Below are 18338 nucleotides of genomic sequence, written 5' to 3' on the forward strand. Positions count from 1 at the left end.
CAAACGAGCCGAACACGAACACACTTTTTGAGCTCGAAATAAAACCGAGCCGAACACGAGCTGATTATGGCTCGATAGTGTTCGGCTCGTTTACATCCCTACCCACATATATGTAAGACTGGTAATGAAGAAACCCAGTTTTATGAAGATTTATAAAAAAATTTTATGCTTAACTTTTTATATGTTATAGAATAGAATGTCATGAGGGTCTATTTGATGAGAAATATTTGCGTACGTCTAACGTACGTAGAGTTGCGTACGTCGGTAGGTTACAAGAAGGATATTTGAGGGTTATATCCGTGTTATACCCCCTGTAACTTCTCTATAACCTACTTGTAACTTATAATATATGAAAACAAAAGTGCGGAATTTACTAGTTGCAGGTAGGTTACAAGAATGTTACATGGGGTATAACACGGATATAACCCTCAAATACCCTCCATGTAACCTACCGACGTATGCAACTCTACGTACGTTAGACGTACACAGATATTTCTCCTATTTGAGGCATCTGTTGTTTATTAAAAAAACTGTTGTGAAGCCTTTGAAAAAGAATTTGATGTTTAAAAAACTGCGGTGGCTATTACAAATATTTTTTTTAATGAGAAGCAGTTAGAAAACTGTCACCGCACATATCCAGGGCAGATAGGAAAATGCAGATTTCAACGGTAACATTTTGAAAAATATGTCTAGACGCAGTTTACCCCAAACAGACAAGATTGCGATGCGGTGCAACACCGCCGCCTCAAACGCACTCTAATATATTGACTTTAAGAAATTAATTTTAGTAGCTATTTTATTTTGTAGAATATTTTGTATATTTAAGTAAGCGTATTGAACCTGATAAATTTCACTATATAATAAAAAAAAAAACTTTAAATTATTCGTCTGAATATTATATAAAAATGATTTTATAAATTATGATTTTATTTTGTGTATATTAATTTATCTCATAAATAATATTGTTGGTCGTACATGCGTATGTTTATTAATTTTTGCAACATGTCGGTGATATACCGATATTCACATATGTTAAATTGTTGCTATTTTTATGCTTCCGTAAAAAAAAATATATCTACCTGAAAAAATAATTAAATTTAATTAATAGCAAAAGATCTGTTTGGGGCATATTGAGTAATTTGATGATAAGTTGATTAAAAATAACTTGTTAATAAGTTAGGTGTGTTGGCTTTTATAAATTTTTATTTTTTTCAGAAAAGTCAGACAGTTGTTAGAAAGCTGTCACCGCGCTTAGATATGTGCGGTGTGAAAATGCTGTTTTCAACGTTTCGAAAACGCATAAGCTGTCAAAATACAATTTAGATGTATTTTCAAAATATCACCGCATCAAATAAACTGCTCCAAAAGTAAATCTATAATTTAAAAATAATAAAAAAATAATAACTTCTTTTTTATCGGGAATGAGCCGAATTTTTTTCTTTTTTTCTTAGTCCAAATTTATCTGGCAGGTAATCAGCCAACAAGCTATTTATGTTTGCTCAGCTCTCGTTATCCTCTTCCTGGCCTCAATTCGCATGAAGCCCCGTCTCTGCGCCGCTTGACGGCCGCCGCCGGCGATGGCCCTCGGTTTGTTCTCCCTTTCTCCTCGCATTCTTCTCCCTCCATCGTTCTCAACATCATCGCTCTCTATCCAACCTCTCCGACTCCTAGATGGACGGCTTTTAATGGCGTACTGCCGCCGGAGCTGGTGTAGGAAATGGCCTCTCGAAGGAGTTAGGGAGAAAAGTATTTGCGTTGCATGTTCTGGTTCGCCTCGCGGCGTGGACAGCGGTGACGAGAATGAGGAAGAGAGCGAAGAGGAAGATGAAGTGGATGAGTCTATGATGGCTTCTACTTCACCGGAGAGATGGGATGCCCTAGGTCTTGGGCAGGCGATGGTACTAATTTTTTGAAGTTTTCTTTTTCCTTCTTCTATTCTATCCCGATGTTATGGATTTGGAGTTTGTTTGTTTGTTTTTTTTAGCTGCTTGGATACTTGAGTAGACATGTTCGATTTCTCATTTGGAGGTGGACAATCCAAGTATTTATAAATATGTCTCGTTGAGAGAAGTTTATGTAATTTAGATTTGGAACTGGCGATTTTCGACTATCACTGTCTAGGGAAATTTTGATTTGTATGCATCTTAGATGTGAAGCGCCATTTTTTGGTATCTGAATTAGAGAATGATCCATGCAATTCAGTGATATCGATTTGAATTCCTATTGATACTTCTTTCTGCCCAGACTGAAATCAAGGGGTATTTGCAAACGTGTGGTTCAGCAAAAGTTTTGTAATTTTTCTGGTTTGTTTAGCTTTTAATTCAGCAAAAATCTTGGATGTCATTCAAAACTGTTATTTGGGTTAAATATTGCTCTAGCTTTGAATTCTCTATGCTGTATCATAGTTCAATTTCTCTGTAAATAGTATCATGTTTATTGAAAATCATTCACAATTAAAACATTAATACTAAATTATCCTGTCAGGCGACTATTTAACTAAGAGAGTTTGAGGACTAATTGACACTTTTACAAGCTCTGAAACTAAAATGACTCTCTGCAAAAGAGTCAGGGGACCATTTTGACATTTTTCTCAAATTCTTATGCAATATTCAATGTTGCTTTGTACAAATAAAGTTTATTGTTCCTAATCTCGCTGACACCGAAAAGGATTTCTCTAGGTGGATTTTTCAGGTATGGTAGATGATGAATTTTTAGAGCAGTTAGATCTAGAGAAGGGCACAAGGAAAGTTATAAATCATGAAGAAAGAGGAAGAGTATTACGAGCAATGGATGGCTGCAGTTATAAGGCTGCTGCAGGGGGCTCACTTTCAAACACATTAGTGGCATTGGCTAGACTAGGTAGCCATTCCATTGATGGTCTTCAATTAAATGTTGCGATGGCGGGCAGTGTAGGCAGCGATCCGCTGGGTGGATTTTATAGGTATTTAATCTTCTTTGTCAAGCACTATGCTGTGCAACTAGTAATTCTCTATTAGTCCCAAAAAAAATGAAACAAATTAAAGTCTTAACTCATCGCGAATTGTCAATTGTAATGTGTGTGTGTATAGAAATCTGAAAACATTAACTTCCTGTTTTCATCTTTGGGGCATTTACATACAGACCTCCTACCACCCAAGTTGTATGCACTTACATATATAACACCTATACTTGTTACATTTAAGCCACCCAAAATTTTCATCACATAAAAAATATCACCTTTTTAACTTTCAAAAAGTAAAATTCACCTTTTCATGCATAGGTAAAGTGATATGAATGTAAAAATTGAAGTTTAGGTGTTAGATATGCAATTATATAGAAATTGATTGCTGTGAATGTAAATCTTAATTTATCTTTTACAGAGACTTCGTTTGGACATTTTTGGTTTCAATCAATACAAAGAAGCGGCATTTACTGAAGTATATTTCCTATTTAGGTTTAGTTTTGCAATTCAAACTATTCGGATGTTTATGCTAGAAGTCCGATTCATTCCTAAATGAATTAGTTTTCCAATATAGGAAAGCTCTCTTTTGCCACCACAAGCTCTTCACAGCATCACATATGTGTTGGTAAATAAGCTCTTAGCTTCAACAAGGTCCTTTTTGTTATTTTTAGTTTGGTAAATACGGTATTGTATTATTCTATTTGCTTTCTTAATATCCAGAAGATTGTTGTCAAAATTTATATATTTTATTGCGAGCAAGTGTGCATTAATTATTTTTCAAATGATTGTGTTAGAAAATATTTTAATAAAAGAAATATTTTTCGAACATATACGATAATCCTTTTTTTCTTAAATAAATTAGAATTTTTTTACTAGTTTTTAATACAAGCTAAAAGATAATTGTATGTTGCTATAGATTTTTATAAAGTGTCAAATGCAAAAATATACTCTTAAGGTTCTTTTATAGGCTTTAAATATCCAATTTCAATATTTATTGTAAAATCACTGTTTGTTATAAAGTTAGTCTTATGAACCTTGTAGGGCAAAGCTGCAGCGAGCGAACGTGAACTTTCTCTCTAAGTCTGTTAAGGATGGAACGACAGGAACCGTCATAGTTCTTACCACACCAGATGCTCAGCGAACGATGCTTGCATATCAGGTTAGCTTCTTTCTCTCTGATGTTCCAGAAGCTCTTTCATATTACATGAGTTTTCATTGTATTTAATGAGCCCTCTCATAGTCCCATTTTTGTGCATGTTGTTGCATATTCCAGGCTTTCAAGCAAGAATTCATCAAACCCAAATAATCTTTGTAACTTGTGAATGATTGAGGAAATGACAAACATACATACAAATTTGTTTCAAGCAATGGATAATTTACTTAGATATCATGTAATGCTTATGTATTTACAAATCTCACACCTAAACTTAGATATCATGTAATGCTTATGTATTTACAAATCTCACACCTGAATTTTCATATTTACATACATAATACTTTGATGCTTTAAATTTGTATATGAAACTGTGTATTTCACTTTTAAATTGTGATAATACTGTTATTTTTTATGTGATATTGAAGATTTGAGTGTTACATGTGTAAATATGAAAGCTTAGCTGTGAGATTTGTAAGTACATAAGAATATTGTGCTATGTATGTGAATGCTCCTCGAAAGATTTAAGCCACTTTCTTGGTCATGAGACCTTAGGCATATGTCTCCTCTCCTCGCCACCCCCATTGATTTCTCTCACCATCTCCGTGAGAAAGTTGAAACTAGATTTCTGGGGAACAGAATAAAGGATTTGTAAACAAGGAGATAATAATGAAGCATAGGGAGTTTTATTAATTTGTGTCGCTTTGGACTCCAAAAGCTTCTTGGACACATAAAGCTTGGGTGTAGATGTTAGGCATTTTTTAGATTCTTTAGGAAATTGTACTGCGGAGTTTTCCTTTTTTTTATCTTTATAATAAAAATTGTAATTCTTAAAATCAGGATTGCTATCAAGTGTTGATAAATATTATCATAGATGCATAAATTTTGTATTTTGTTATTGTAATTTTGATTTTTTAGAACAATGCATGCTACACAAACATCCAAACTTATGATATGTAAAATTTAAAATAACTTTATATTTTATAATTTAAAAATTATATTATAATCTATTACTGTAAATTCATCGAAATTGAACATTAAAACTGCTAAAACCGTTTGAACAAATGAAACAAAATATTAATGTTGGGTCTGAAAACTACACCAAGTGCTAAAATAATGGTAATGATCAGATGAAATTACATTCTAATTCTTCTTCACTTTATTCATCACTTGATTTTACATTTAACATGTAATGACATAATGATTGAATTTTTCATATTTATCACTGCTTGGAGAAGTCATTTTGCAAAAGCTGATAAATACCTGTGGCTCTTTTTAATCCACCGTTTCCCAAAGTTTGGATCAAAATGAATGATCTTATGAAGCTTTTTTTTTCCATATTTATATGATCTGGTACATAATTCTAAACTTTGAACGCTCACATCTATTTTTTTTAAATTTTTTATTGTCCAGGGCACCTCTTCTAGTGTAGATTATGACTCTTTCTTGGCGAAACTCGTCTCCAAAACAAGAATACTCATAATAGAAGGTTACCTGCTAGAACTTCCCCACACAATCAATACTATATTCAGGGCCTGTGAAGATGCTCGAAAGCATGGAGCTCTAATAGCTGTAACAGCATCGGACATCTCTTGCATTGAGAGATCCTATGCTCATTTTTGGTATTTTTATCTCACTCCATCTACATATATACCACAACGTTCTTATGTATTTACATATCTAACACCTGAACATTCATATCTCACGCATACCACTCAAAACCTCAACATCACATCAAAAATACCACTATCACTATCTCTTTTAAATTCATATACGCGTTTTCATGCATAAGCTTATGACACCAAGGCGTTATAACTGTAAATATCAAACTTTGGGGTGTTAGATATGTAAATAGATTAGATTTGTGTGGTATGTATGTAAATTTCCCTAATTCTATTTAGTTAATTTGAATTGATATCAATCAGGGAAAGCTGATTTGATCTGCTTGGCAGGGAAATTATCAGCAGTCATGTAGATATAGTCTTCTCCAACACCAATGAAGCAATCTCTCTCTGTAATCTAACCTCAAAGGATAGTCCAATAGCAGCTGCTAGATATCTTAGTAACTTTGTGCCTCTTGTCTCAGTAACAGATGGTCCTCATGGGTCTTACATAGGTGTGAATGGCGAAGCTGTTTACATTCCCCCATCAGCATGTGTGCCCATTGGCACGTGTGGAGCTGGTGATGCATATGCTTCAGGTGACATTTTCTTGAGCACTTTTGATGATGAAATAAGTATTTTGAGCGTAGGGATGTATAACTATAGGAGAATTTAAGGGTAAAATTTATATAATTTATATGAGAGTAGTGTTATAATGGTCCCCTCACTCTTTGCAGTGGTCATTTTAGTCTCAAAATTTATAAAAATGTCAATTTAATCCACAAATTCTTTTAATATGGATTAAAATAGTCAACAATGAGAACTATTTTAGCCTTCATTAAAATGATTCGGAGACTAATTTAGCTTTTTTATAAACTCTAGACTAAAATGGCCCAATGTAAATAGTCAAGAGACTTTTTTGAAACTTTACCGACTATTTTTTATTATCATAGGTGGATTTTCTCAAATCCAATGAATGGGAGAGATTTTCAGTAGGGCCTTCCCTCCTTGGCTCCATTATTAAGCTTGATTCAAATGACTTTGCTTTTATGATATACATAGTTTTATGTGAATTTAAGGGTAACCCTTCACTGATTTCTTGGTCAAACTGATTGCAACCGAAATGTCAAATCCAAAAAACAAAACCAATCAAAAGTTTGATAAAATTGAACCGGAAAAATACAAATTTAATTTGGTTTAAACGGTTTGATCACGAACAAATCGAAATTTAGTTGTTAGCTGGAATTCAATTATGAATAGACATCAAGAATTACATATGTTACGTAAATGATACCGATTTAATTTCATGAATTCACCACTTAACTTTGAATTTCGGTTTGTTTGGTTAAATGAAAATTAAAACCGAACCAATAATCAAAAACTAAATAATGAGATTTAAAAATAAAATACATTTTTGAAGCCAAATTTGTTTGGTTTGTCTTGGCTTTGACCGGATAATCCTCACCCTGAATTTTGAATTACCGTGCAAAACTGTGCATGTATTTAACTCTAAAATTTCCTCTTAATGCTACAGGTATCTTGTATGGAATTCTGAAAGGGGTTTCGGATTTGAAAGGTATCGGCATGCTGGCCTCGAGGGTGGCGGCGGTGGTGGTGGGGCAGCAGGGAGCTCGCCTGAAGGTTGTGGATGCTGGAAGACTAGTGAAGTCTTTTGTGCATCATCTAGAGAGCTCAGATTTCTGCTCTGATCTGGAGTCTGACCACATATCCAGCTTCTGATCCTATTTATTCCAGATTACCAAGATTCACATTTTACTGAATGCAATTAACGTTTAGAATTTGTTATTTATGATTGAATCAGTCAAATATTTTGTATGCAAAAAAAAAAAAATGTAGAATTTTTTCATGTAAGAAGTAAATAAGTCTTACTTACTGTAGTGAAAATTTCATGGAAGTTGTTAGTTTCTGCAACTTTGGCTTAGTATGGTTCCTCAGTCATATTTAGTTTTGATGGGATCAAAATTTTAAATTAATCACTATCTGTCATTTCCTTGTATGAAATGTCTATTCATCTATACATATTTAGTTCTTTCATGCCATTCTGAACTTTGGGCAAGTTTGATGGTGGACATATATTGTCTTAATATGTCATTATATGTCCCTTTCTTTTAGTTTTTAAATTTTCTAATATAATTTTAATCCATGTAAATTAACGCACTCTAAATGATTCATCCGGAAGACACTTGGTCTTCGGATAACATTTTCATAATAAACACATGAATTTGTACCACATGAATTTAAGGCATTGTTCATTCATTATTTAGTAGTTCTAAGTTTTTCAACACTGCCCCTTAAACTAGATGAGAGAGATCTAATGCTATATATTCATTTGTGATGTTGTTAAATATAGGGTTGCAAAGCTCTACCATTTTTTTACTTGAAATGACTATTTATCTCTAAGTGTTTTGTTTAGTCATGTTATATTGAATTGTGGGTAATTTTGATGGTGGGCATATATTGTCTTTATATGTCATTATATGTCATTTCTTTTTAATTTTTAAATTTTCTAATATAATTTCAATCCATATGGATTCACACACTTTAAATGATTCATCAATCAATATTCAAAGCTTAACTTTCATACAACATTTTTTTAATAACTTTTTTGTGTTATTGTATTCTGTTTTGCCGCGTGCTTTGTTATAAATGGCTTTTTTTTTTATCAATTAGTGATATCACATAGTTAGTAACATCATAACCTTCAATTTATAGGGTATAGTTAGCGCGAACATAATCTTCAATTTATAGGATTTTATGTTTCTTATAAATTATTATCATGTTAAGTATAAGATTCGTGACACTCTTTTTTCATGTTTGTTATGAATATATGATTTTACTCTTTTCGTAATGAGCAAATGAACTCGTGGCACATAAATTTTAGGCATTGTTCATTCACTATTTAGTAACTCTTAATTTTTTAAAACTACACCTAAAATTATATGAGGCAGATCTAATGTTATATATTTACTTATAATCATTTTGAATATAGGATTACAAAGCCCTTTGATAAATATGTCAGAAACAAAACTTTTTATTTGAACATACAATGTACAAGTTAATCACTATCAACCATTTTCATATGTCAGAAACAAAACTTTTTGTGTTGTCATATTTTATTTTGTAGTGTGCTTTGTCATAAATGAATTTTTTTATCTATCAATAATTCCACATAGTTGGTGCCAATATAACCTTTAATTTATAAGGTTTTATGTTTCATATAAAAATTCTTTTTTTTTTCCTACAATATTTGATGTTTAGATATATTAGAACTCTATAAGTAACTTAAAGGTGAATTTGATTTAATTTTGTATATAAATTGATTTGTAAGACTTGCAACAAAAGCATTTTCAGGATGAATGTGAGTTAAATACATGACATTCTCAATTAATTTGTGATATTATCCAACATCTCCTTAGGTTTATTTATATCTCATTTCAAATAAGTCTTTTATAAATTTGTCAACTATTGCCTTTGAGAATTAAAATACTAATTTTTAAATATATATATATATATATATAATATTTTCCACATCATATTATTATATGGACTATCTGAGATTAGTAGCCATAGCAACTAGGAGGCAAATTATACTCATTTTAGTATTCAACATAGCTTTATATTCTACATAGCTTTGTATTAGAGTTCCATCAAAACAATATAAATTATGATTTCATACTTGTTTTATGGCAAAGATATAAAAATAAAATAATATTTTAGTTCAAAATGAATTTTTGGGCATATTTTCCTTAAAAAAAATAGTAAATTTATTTAATCAGTTTTTTATTAGTATGAGACATCAAATCATATTTTATATTACATAGATACTACAAATTATTATGTAGTTATATCTTATTTAGCACTCTAAATTTTAAATGATATAATAATTGCTAATATCAGTTTATGCACACATACTAACAAATAAATGAAAATTGAAAGACGCTTTTACATAACTACTACCAAAACTACAACTGATACATTTATTAAGGGTCCATTTGGGGCAACTTATTTGGTGCAGTGACGTTTTGAAAACACCTGATCTGTTTGGGTAAACTGCGTTTTGGTAGCTTATGCGTTTTCAAAACGCTGCGCACATGTCTAGGTGCAATGACATCTTCTTGACTGCGGTCTGGCTTTTCCAAAAAAATAAAAAATTATAATAGCTACCGCACCTAGCTTATCAGCAGATTATTCAATAAGTTGCAGCTGTCCCAAACTGACTCTAAATCTTAACCATACATGAAAATATGTATTTCAATATTTTAAAAAATAAAATAATGATAATGTTGATGTAATATGAAAGATTATATATTTACATATATATAAATACATTAAAATTGAGTGGTATGTATGTAAATGCCTCATAAAAATTCTATCATTTAGTAAAAATCTCGGTCACAGTTTCCCATCAGCTTTCCGCTCTACTCGACCATATCGAACATAATAAAATCGTTGGGAGCTCCGGGACGAAGGGTGCTTCTGCACTTGGCTTACGGTACTATTCCTGCAAATCGAGCCATAGTTCCTCGCTTCCATGGCGACTTCTTCAGCGATTCTATCAGTTGCCGGTGAGCGTTTCCTTTGTAGATCACAAGCTATCCACTAGTTTGAATCAGACCCTGAGGTTTAGGATTTTGCCATCGTGATCTTTGAGGGGTCTCTTGTGTTGCAAGTAATTAAACATGTTTTAGCGATCTCTTATCAATTTTGATTTGGTTTGTTGGTGCTTATCTTCGCTTTGGTTATTTCATTTAATTTTATTTATTTTCGTCTCACTACTTTGAAATAAGTTTCGTATTTGCGCGATTGTTTCTTTGTTTTCTGACAAATAGTTGATTTCAGCTTAGGGGCTGCTTGGTTGTCTTCAAAATGGGGTGATGATGATGAGTTTATATTGTTAAACTTTTAAGTCTTTCTGTAAAGATTTACGGGCTGTTTGTGACACCATTTTAGGGCTCCTAGATGGTGTTATGGAAGTGGATCTTGGGGGAAAGGGGAAATATCCGAAGAAAAATTAACAATATGTTAGCTTACTAACAGATAATAAGTTACACTTTAACAAAGGGATATATAACACAAATTCCATAGTTAGTCCGGTTGTTAACACAACCGATCTTTTACCGACAATAGATGTACAAGAGCCATCAGCAATTTTAACGGAGAAACTGCAAAGTACAGGCGGCAAGGAGGTTCCACCACTTGTTTTGAGCAAGATATAGACACACCATTTGCAATATGCGGAGGATATAACATACTTTAGAGCGAAGATTAGAGAAAACAATCTCCAAAAACACCAAAACAAAGCTAAAAGCATCAAACAACCAAAATCCAAATATAAGAAAATACCCTAATATAAAATAAACCTAATTAAAATAGCAGGATAGGAGAAAAAAAACTCAAAAAAGTAAAAAATTTGTTGAAAGTTGGGAACGGTAGAAATTTCGAGTGGAAATCATCATCCTATGGTTGCGGGATGTTTTGCGATCACATGGATCCGAGGGTATGCAAAAATTTACTCATCCCGCATTACTCTCTCAGGGTAGTAGAGGCTTATGGTTCTTCTCTTGAAGTAGTGAGATCCTATTGCCTATTGTACTTTCCCACAAAATATATAAAGAGATTTTCAAAAATAAAGTTCTCCACTACTATCTAGCCATTTTATTGAGGTTGTGTTACTTAACTAAATTGGAGCTTAATACCAAGCTTATCCATAGTCTTCTGTTCAAAACATTCTTCTCTGTAAAAAATTTCTCAGTAGGGTTACCATATATCTGGCATTGCTTTCTTGAAGTCATCTCTTTGTTGGACAACCACTGCTACACTTGTTGGTGCTCATCTCAAAGCCTGCATAAAATAGTTCGGGTCACTGCATCATCGAACACCTCAAATTTCATCCAAGGCAAATCTATAATGCACTTCCAATATTTAGTGAAAGAATTTGTTCTTGTAGTTATCATAATATGCACAATGATTATACTGTTAGTAACAATCTAAGAGGATGTGACACACATCCATGTGTACCACGTCGCATCACACTGGCTCTTGGAACTTGTCTCCAATGGAAATCTTCACGAGACATATATTGTCAATTATGATTTTGTTTTTTTTTCTTAACCATGATAAGGAATAAAATTGGATGCCCATGTTCAATTTGTCTGATCATCTGTGCGATACCATATTTTCATAATTGTTTCAATCTATAACAAGGCTGTACACCTTTTTCTGCACGGTATAATGAGTATGAAAATTATTGCGGCAGAGCTACTGCTGCTCTCTCGTGGGCTTAGTTTGAAGAACTTGTCAGATTACTGGTCCCTCGTCGACTAGAAGTTACTACTCTTTATTTGCTTTATCACCTCATGTATCTCCTGTATCACTGTCTATATATTTTCACCACTATTTACTAAATAAACAAAATAATTCTCTTGTTTGGGCAATCAGATGCAATGTGCTCAAAATCGTGACGCTTATAATACTTTTTAGCTAGGATGAATTTGGGAGTATTGGAAGTTTCCACTTTTTCTCTACTGTTAACTGATATTTTCTTTGGTAGGGCCGTCTTTGATGCTCTACTGGGTGTACTTTTGTTGCTTGATCAGGAGATTGAACTTTGCCTGTGACATGTGGTGGTTGTTGGTGAAATTACTCTTTCACCTTCACGGCTTGGATCTGTACATCAAGTAGAGACTAATGTAGTTGTAGTTGTGTCGTATTATTAATAACTAAATTTAGTCCTCCAAGATACCTAGCCGCTATGCGCTCCTCTTATTCTACTAACTCATATTTCAACATGAGTTGATCAAAATCAGTTGTGTACTCCTCTCCACAGAATAATGTCTCTGGTGTAAGCTGTGGAGTTTTATGAATATATCCCGTCAATAGTATAGGAGAAAACATTTGCGCTGCATTTCCCTTTTTATTTTAGATTAAGTGGTAATATTACTCTTCAATTTTTGTTGTTCAATAAACTTGAGGCTCTTTCATTGTAAGGAATCATTATTCCTTAACTTAATAATGGCTAGCTTGATCCTTCTGTCAAGTGGAGCTTCCTTATACTCAAAAACCCGTTTCATTGTATGGAGCCACTCGAACTCAGCTGGATCCGTGCAACTGTCAAAATTTAACCAGTTAATCTTCACTCAAACATCCTTGCTTTTCCTATGATATTCCATGCTAAATCATCGAGATATTGGTTCTTCATCACTAGAAATTTTATGGTTAAAAGATTCACTTTTTCCTCTTGATTTGTTGAGTTATCATTGTGGCTACATGTGACCTCATCTGGTTGTCTCCTCTTAAAGCAGACACATCTCTATTATAGTTGGAGAATTTTCTATTAATAAGTTATTGGTAAACTCTGAGTGTTTCTCTTAAGCGACGTTATATCCTTCTCTCTCAATTAGAATTTCGACGGATTTAAGATTGCAAGTCAATGTTGGTCGGGGGCTTAGATTTTGGTTGTAGGCGTCGGGGTGGCATAGTTAGGAAAGTTGGCTTTTAAAAATTTTTGGTTAGTTCTAGGAATTGTATTATGATTGGTTAGGGTATGGTGGAGTTTTTTTTTATTGAAGGGATATTAGGTTAGGCTTTTTTAAAATTTTAATTTGGGACACGAAAGACAAATCCTTAAAAATTTAGGGTTTCTTGAGCCCTGATAGCAGATTACACCATTTTAGGGCTCCTAGAAGGTGTGTAGGAAGTGCTTCTAGAGGACAAGAGAATTAGAAAATGGGAGGATGGTGTTTGAAAGGGTATATGGGTGCACTTAGCTGTTCGACAACATATTAGTGGAGTTCGGCTTTATTTGAACCGTGGACAGACAATGTGCAAAAGGAAGATTATAAAACATTTATTAGAGCATAAATTAAAAAATAAAATATCCAAAAATACCAAAACAAAGCTAAAATTCTCAAACAACCAAAATCAAACTATATAAAAATATCCTAATAGAAACTAAACTTAATTAGAAATAACAGAATAGGAATAAAATTGAAAAAGGAAAATAATATGTTGACAATTGGGAAAAGTAGGAATTCTGGGCAGAAATCGTCACCCTACGGCCGTGGGATGTTCTGCGATCACGCGGATCAACGAGAACATAAAAATTTCACGTTCGTGTCTTGCATCACTCTTTTCGGATAGGAGATATTTCATCTTCTCTTAAAATACTCATATCCCACTATTAGATGTACTTTCTCATAATACACTTAAGGAGATTTTCAAAATCGTGGTTCACCACTACTGTCCGATCATTTGTCCGTGGGAGTGCCACTGAACTGAAATTTAATACTAAGCTTATTATATAGTCTTACAGAAATAGTTTCAAATTTTTCCATCTCTATTTGAAATGATGCACACTTGACTGTTCTCAATAGAAGATGCCCTGTATCTCCTTCTTGGACAACCAATGTTAGACTTGTTGGGTACTACTCTCAAATCCCATGGAAAGAGAGTTCAGAGCACCACATTCTCAAACACCTCAAGCTCCTTCCAAGATAAAAATACAATTTGCTTCTCATTTTTGGTAAAAGACTGTGTTATTGTAGATAGCATGATATGTGCAACGATCATACTACCAATGACGACCTAAGAGAACACTCACCTCCATAAACATGCCATACCACACTAGCTATAGGAATTTGCTCCGGTAGAAACCTCCAATAGACACCTTTTGTCAACTGCGATTTTATTCTCTATTTCTAACCATGACAAAGAATAAGGTTGGGTGCACGTGTATGTAGCCAGGTTCAATTTGTCAATCACCTGTGTAGATGCATCATCTTTATAATTTCTCTATCTATAATGAGACTACACACCTTAATTTTATTGATAGGAAGAGGGTATAAAAACATGACCCAAATAAAAGGAAATACATAAATTCAAAAATTGACCAACTAAGAAATACATAAAATATGGAAACAAAAAATAAAATAAGAAAATAAAAGCTAATAATAACTGAATCAGTAGTTAGCCTAATAATGAGACTAATAATCCTAATACTTCCCCTCAAGTTGAAGCATAGTCATTATATTCAACTTGGATTTGAATTCGTAAACAATGACCAAGGAAGATTCTTGGTAAGGATATCCGCTAATTGACTATTGGATGAGACAAATATAATACAAATCTCCCCTGAATCGAGCTTCTCCTTAATGACGTGTCTGTTAATCTCCACATGCTTGGTTCAATCATGCTGGATCATATTATGGGCAATAGTAATGACATCTTTATTATCACTGAACAGCTGAAAAGGAGCAGAGACTGATATACATAATTCACAAAGCTTGATGCGTAACCAAAGAGCTTTATAAATATCCAAGGATATGGAACAAATCTCGGCTACAACATTACTCCGGGTGACAACCGACTGTTTTTTGCTTTTTTGCGTGACAAAATTTTTCTATATGAATGAGCAATATTCTGAGGTGGATCGCCAATCATGGATAGACCCAACCCAATATGCATCTGTATAAACAACAAAAAAACTAAATGCATGGCTCAAGAAAAATAAACTAGAGCCTGATGTGACTTTTAAGTAGTGAAGGATCCTGCAGATAACTTGAGGATGATGCTTATAGGGATTATGCATGAATTAACTCACAATACTTACTGCATGACAAATATTAGAGTGAGTATAGACAAGGTAAATGAGTTTCTCCACAAGCCGTTGGTAGTGAGTTTTGTTCATCGGAACCGCATTAGGAATATCAACTAATTTCTCATTACGATCCATTGGGATCGCCACTAGTTTGCAAAGGAGAAGGTTAGTCTCTGTTAATAGATCAATCACATATTTGTGCTGAGATAGACAAATGCCTCGAGATGGCCGAAAAACTTTCATGCCAAGAAATACTAGAGTGACCCTAAGTTCTTCATTTTAAATGAAGTAGCAAAAATATGTTTTAGAGACTCTAAGACTAGTAGATCATCACCTATGAGCACAACATCATCGATATAGACGGTATGGATAGCAATTTGGCCACTGAATGCCGAAAGAATAGAGTGTGATTTGATTGGGCCTAGGAAAAACCATGACCATTTACCACTTTTGTGAACTTGTCAAACCAGACCCTTGGGGATTACATCAATCCGTAGAGGGACTTCCGCAGTCGGAACACTTGTTCCCGGGGAACAGTAGAGTCAAAGCCTGTAGGGAGGCACATGTACACCTCCTCAGTGAGATCTCCATTTAGGAAAACATTTTTGACATCAAGTTGGAGCTAGCGCCAATCCAAATTCACAGTAAGGAAAAGTATGACCCGAATGGTGTTTAATTTAGCAACTAGAGCAAAATGTCTTCTCATAATCAACTTCGTATGTTGTTGAGTAGCATTTTGCAACTAACAATGTTTTATTTCTTTCAAAGGATCCATCTGAGTTAAATTGGTGCTAAACTTCCAGCGACACCCTACTGTTTTCTTACCTGGAGGAAGATCCACAACATCCCATGTATGACTCCGCTGAAGAGTATTAATTTCATTAATTGCTGCAGCTTTCCAGGAAGGACAGCTAATGCCACTTCAATAGTGGGTGGGAGGTGATAATCCGTCAAGGTAGCAGCAGTAAACGCTTTATAGGTCAGCGATACACTGTGGAAAGAGAAATATCTTTCCATGGAATAAAGAAAGCTTGTCTGATTACATACCTTAACAAGAGAACTCATCTTCTAATTTTGAATGGTGTCAATTCTGGGGATGTCACTTAGAATGGATTTCAGGTCCTGTAAAGATGTAGCGGGCTCCAGAGTGGGCACATGAGTGCGCTGAGTATAGACACGAAGAATGGGAGGAGGTTATGGTTTTTGGGTACGTGGTGATCTAGAGGGAAGGAAGGCTCATCAAATATAGTAGTTGAAGAATTATTCACCAGGGAAGTAGGGAAAGCTTTTAAAGAAGGAGACATCGACACTTATGTAGAGTTTATTTGTTGTAAGATTAAGACACTGATAGCCTTTTTGAGTGGCAACATATCCGATGAAGACACATTTTATAGATCTTAAATCAAGCTTACTACAATGAGTAGTGTTCCGAACAAAGGTCGTACGTTCAAAAATTTTGGGTTCAAGAGCGGTGAAGAATTGATTGGTTGAGAAACATGACATCATGATTGTTAATGAAGCTCTAAAGTTATGAATTTTTGTGGGAATTCTATTGATGAGATATGTCACAGTAAGCACGACATCATTCCAAAATATTTTCGGGACATCAGATTGAAATATAATGGAGCAAGTTAGTTTGAGAAGGAATCGATTTTTTCTCTCTGCTACTCTATTTTGTTGAGACGTGCCTGTACATGAGCTATGATGGAGGATACCCTTAATTGCCAAGAACTCGCCTAAAATAGAATTAAAAAATTCACCGCCATTGCCGGTTCAAATGACTTGAATAAAAGTTTTGAATTTTGGGTTAAAATGAATGAGTGTAAATTTTTTAAGGTGTTAGTAGCTTCATAAATCTTTTAAGAAATATACGCACGTCATTCAAGTGTGGTCATCAATTAAGGTAGAGAACCACCGTTTATTAGCATAGCTGGGAGTGCGAGGGTCCCCACAAGTTACTGTGAATTAGAGAAAAGAAAGCGAAAGGCGTGTAAGGATCAGATGGATAAGGAAGGCGATGATGTTTAACTAATTGATAAATATCACATTTGAAGTTAACAAGATTTTTATTAGTAAACATTGACAAATATAAATATTTTAAATGCTGAAAACTAGGATGACCCAAACAATAATGCAACAACATAATAGGTCATTTAGTGGATCAAGAAAAACTGCAACTACCGAGTGAAGTGTCATCGTTCTCCGTGTCTTTCTCTTAAAAAAATAGATTATATCTACTCTTTTAATAGTTTCAATCATCCTCTCTGAACGACGATCCTGAAAGACACAAATATCCGAAGAAAAATTAACAATATGTTAGCTTACTAACAGATAATAAGTTACACTTTAACAAAGGGATATATAACACAAATTCCATAGTTAGTCCGGTTGTTAACACAACCGATCTTTTACCGACAATAGATGTACAAGAGCCATCAGCAATTTTAACTGTATTTTTCCCATAACATGGATAATTTGTTGAGAAAGTTTGAGAACATTCAGTCATGTGGTTCATAACACTTGAATCAATGATCCATGAACTAGAAAAAGAAGTGAGTGCCATAGGAGTGATACCTTGATGGACGTGGGAGGTTAAGAGGCCGAAAGTGGATTGATTGGATCCGATTAGTTTGATCAATTGCTCCATCCGACTCTTAAGAAAGTCAGGTGATTCTTGAGTGTTCCAAGTAGGAGCTGGTTGTGCTTTAGTGGATTCAGATGTCGTAGTGAGATCTTTGGCTGAGGAGGATTTGGCTGAAGATTTGTATACAAGTTTCCCATGGAGTTTTTAACACTTTTCTCGAGTATGGTTGGATTTGTGACAGTAATCACAAGTGGACCTAGTGGCTCAAGGATGGTTTGATAAGTATTGAGTTGTCTTGGATGAAATTAACTTGGGAGTACTAGAGGTCTCCATTTTTTTTCCACTCTGAATTTGTTTTTCCTTAGCTTTGACTTGGATGCTCCATTGAGTATGCTCTTATTGTTCGATCCGAGGGTTGAACTCTGCTTGTAAGTTGTTCCGTA

At 34.0% G+C, this 18338-nt stretch overlaps 2 protein-coding genes across 4 annotated transcripts in view; both read left to right on the forward strand.

Annotated features, from left to right (window-relative positions):
• The first annotated feature begins 1478 nt into the window (after positions 1-1478).
• Positions 1479-7555, forward strand: LOC110025424 (uncharacterized sugar kinase slr0537-like). Of its 2 annotated transcripts, none has more exons than XM_020725889.1 (6): positions 1479-1898; positions 2679-2941; positions 3983-4100; positions 5508-5716; positions 6047-6294; positions 7230-7554. In XM_020725889.1, the coding sequence occupies exons 1-6, from the start codon at positions 1578-1580 to the stop codon at positions 7433-7435; spliced, it is 1365 nt and encodes a 454-aa protein (XP_020581548.1). In that variant the 5' UTR covers positions 1479-1577; the 3' UTR covers positions 7436-7554. The 2 variants fall into 2 exon arrangements, with proteins under 2 accessions (XP_020581548.1, XP_020581549.1); XM_020725890.1 differs by having other exon boundaries at positions 1480-1898; positions 2679-2691; positions 7230-7555.
• Positions 7556-10100: 2545 nt separating this feature from the next.
• The window catches only part of LOC110025250, a 31487-nt gene continuing 23249 nt past the window's right edge, over positions 10101-18338 (forward strand). The window contains exon 1 of one of the 2 annotated variants that reach the window (XM_020725610.1): positions 10101-10281. In XM_020725610.1, coding sequence (XP_020581269.1) covers positions 10248-10281 — 34 coding nt within the window. In that variant the 5' untranslated portion in view covers positions 10101-10247. The remainder of the gene's footprint in view (positions 10282-18338) is intronic. The other variant, XM_020725611.1, reaches the window with a different exon arrangement.

The sequence above is a fragment of the Phalaenopsis equestris genome, unplaced genomic scaffold (genome assembly GCF_001263595.1).
Source record: "Phalaenopsis equestris unplaced genomic scaffold, ASM126359v1 Scaffold000297, whole genome shotgun sequence".
NCBI classification, from domain to species: Eukaryota; Viridiplantae; Streptophyta; class Magnoliopsida; order Asparagales; family Orchidaceae; genus Phalaenopsis; species Phalaenopsis equestris.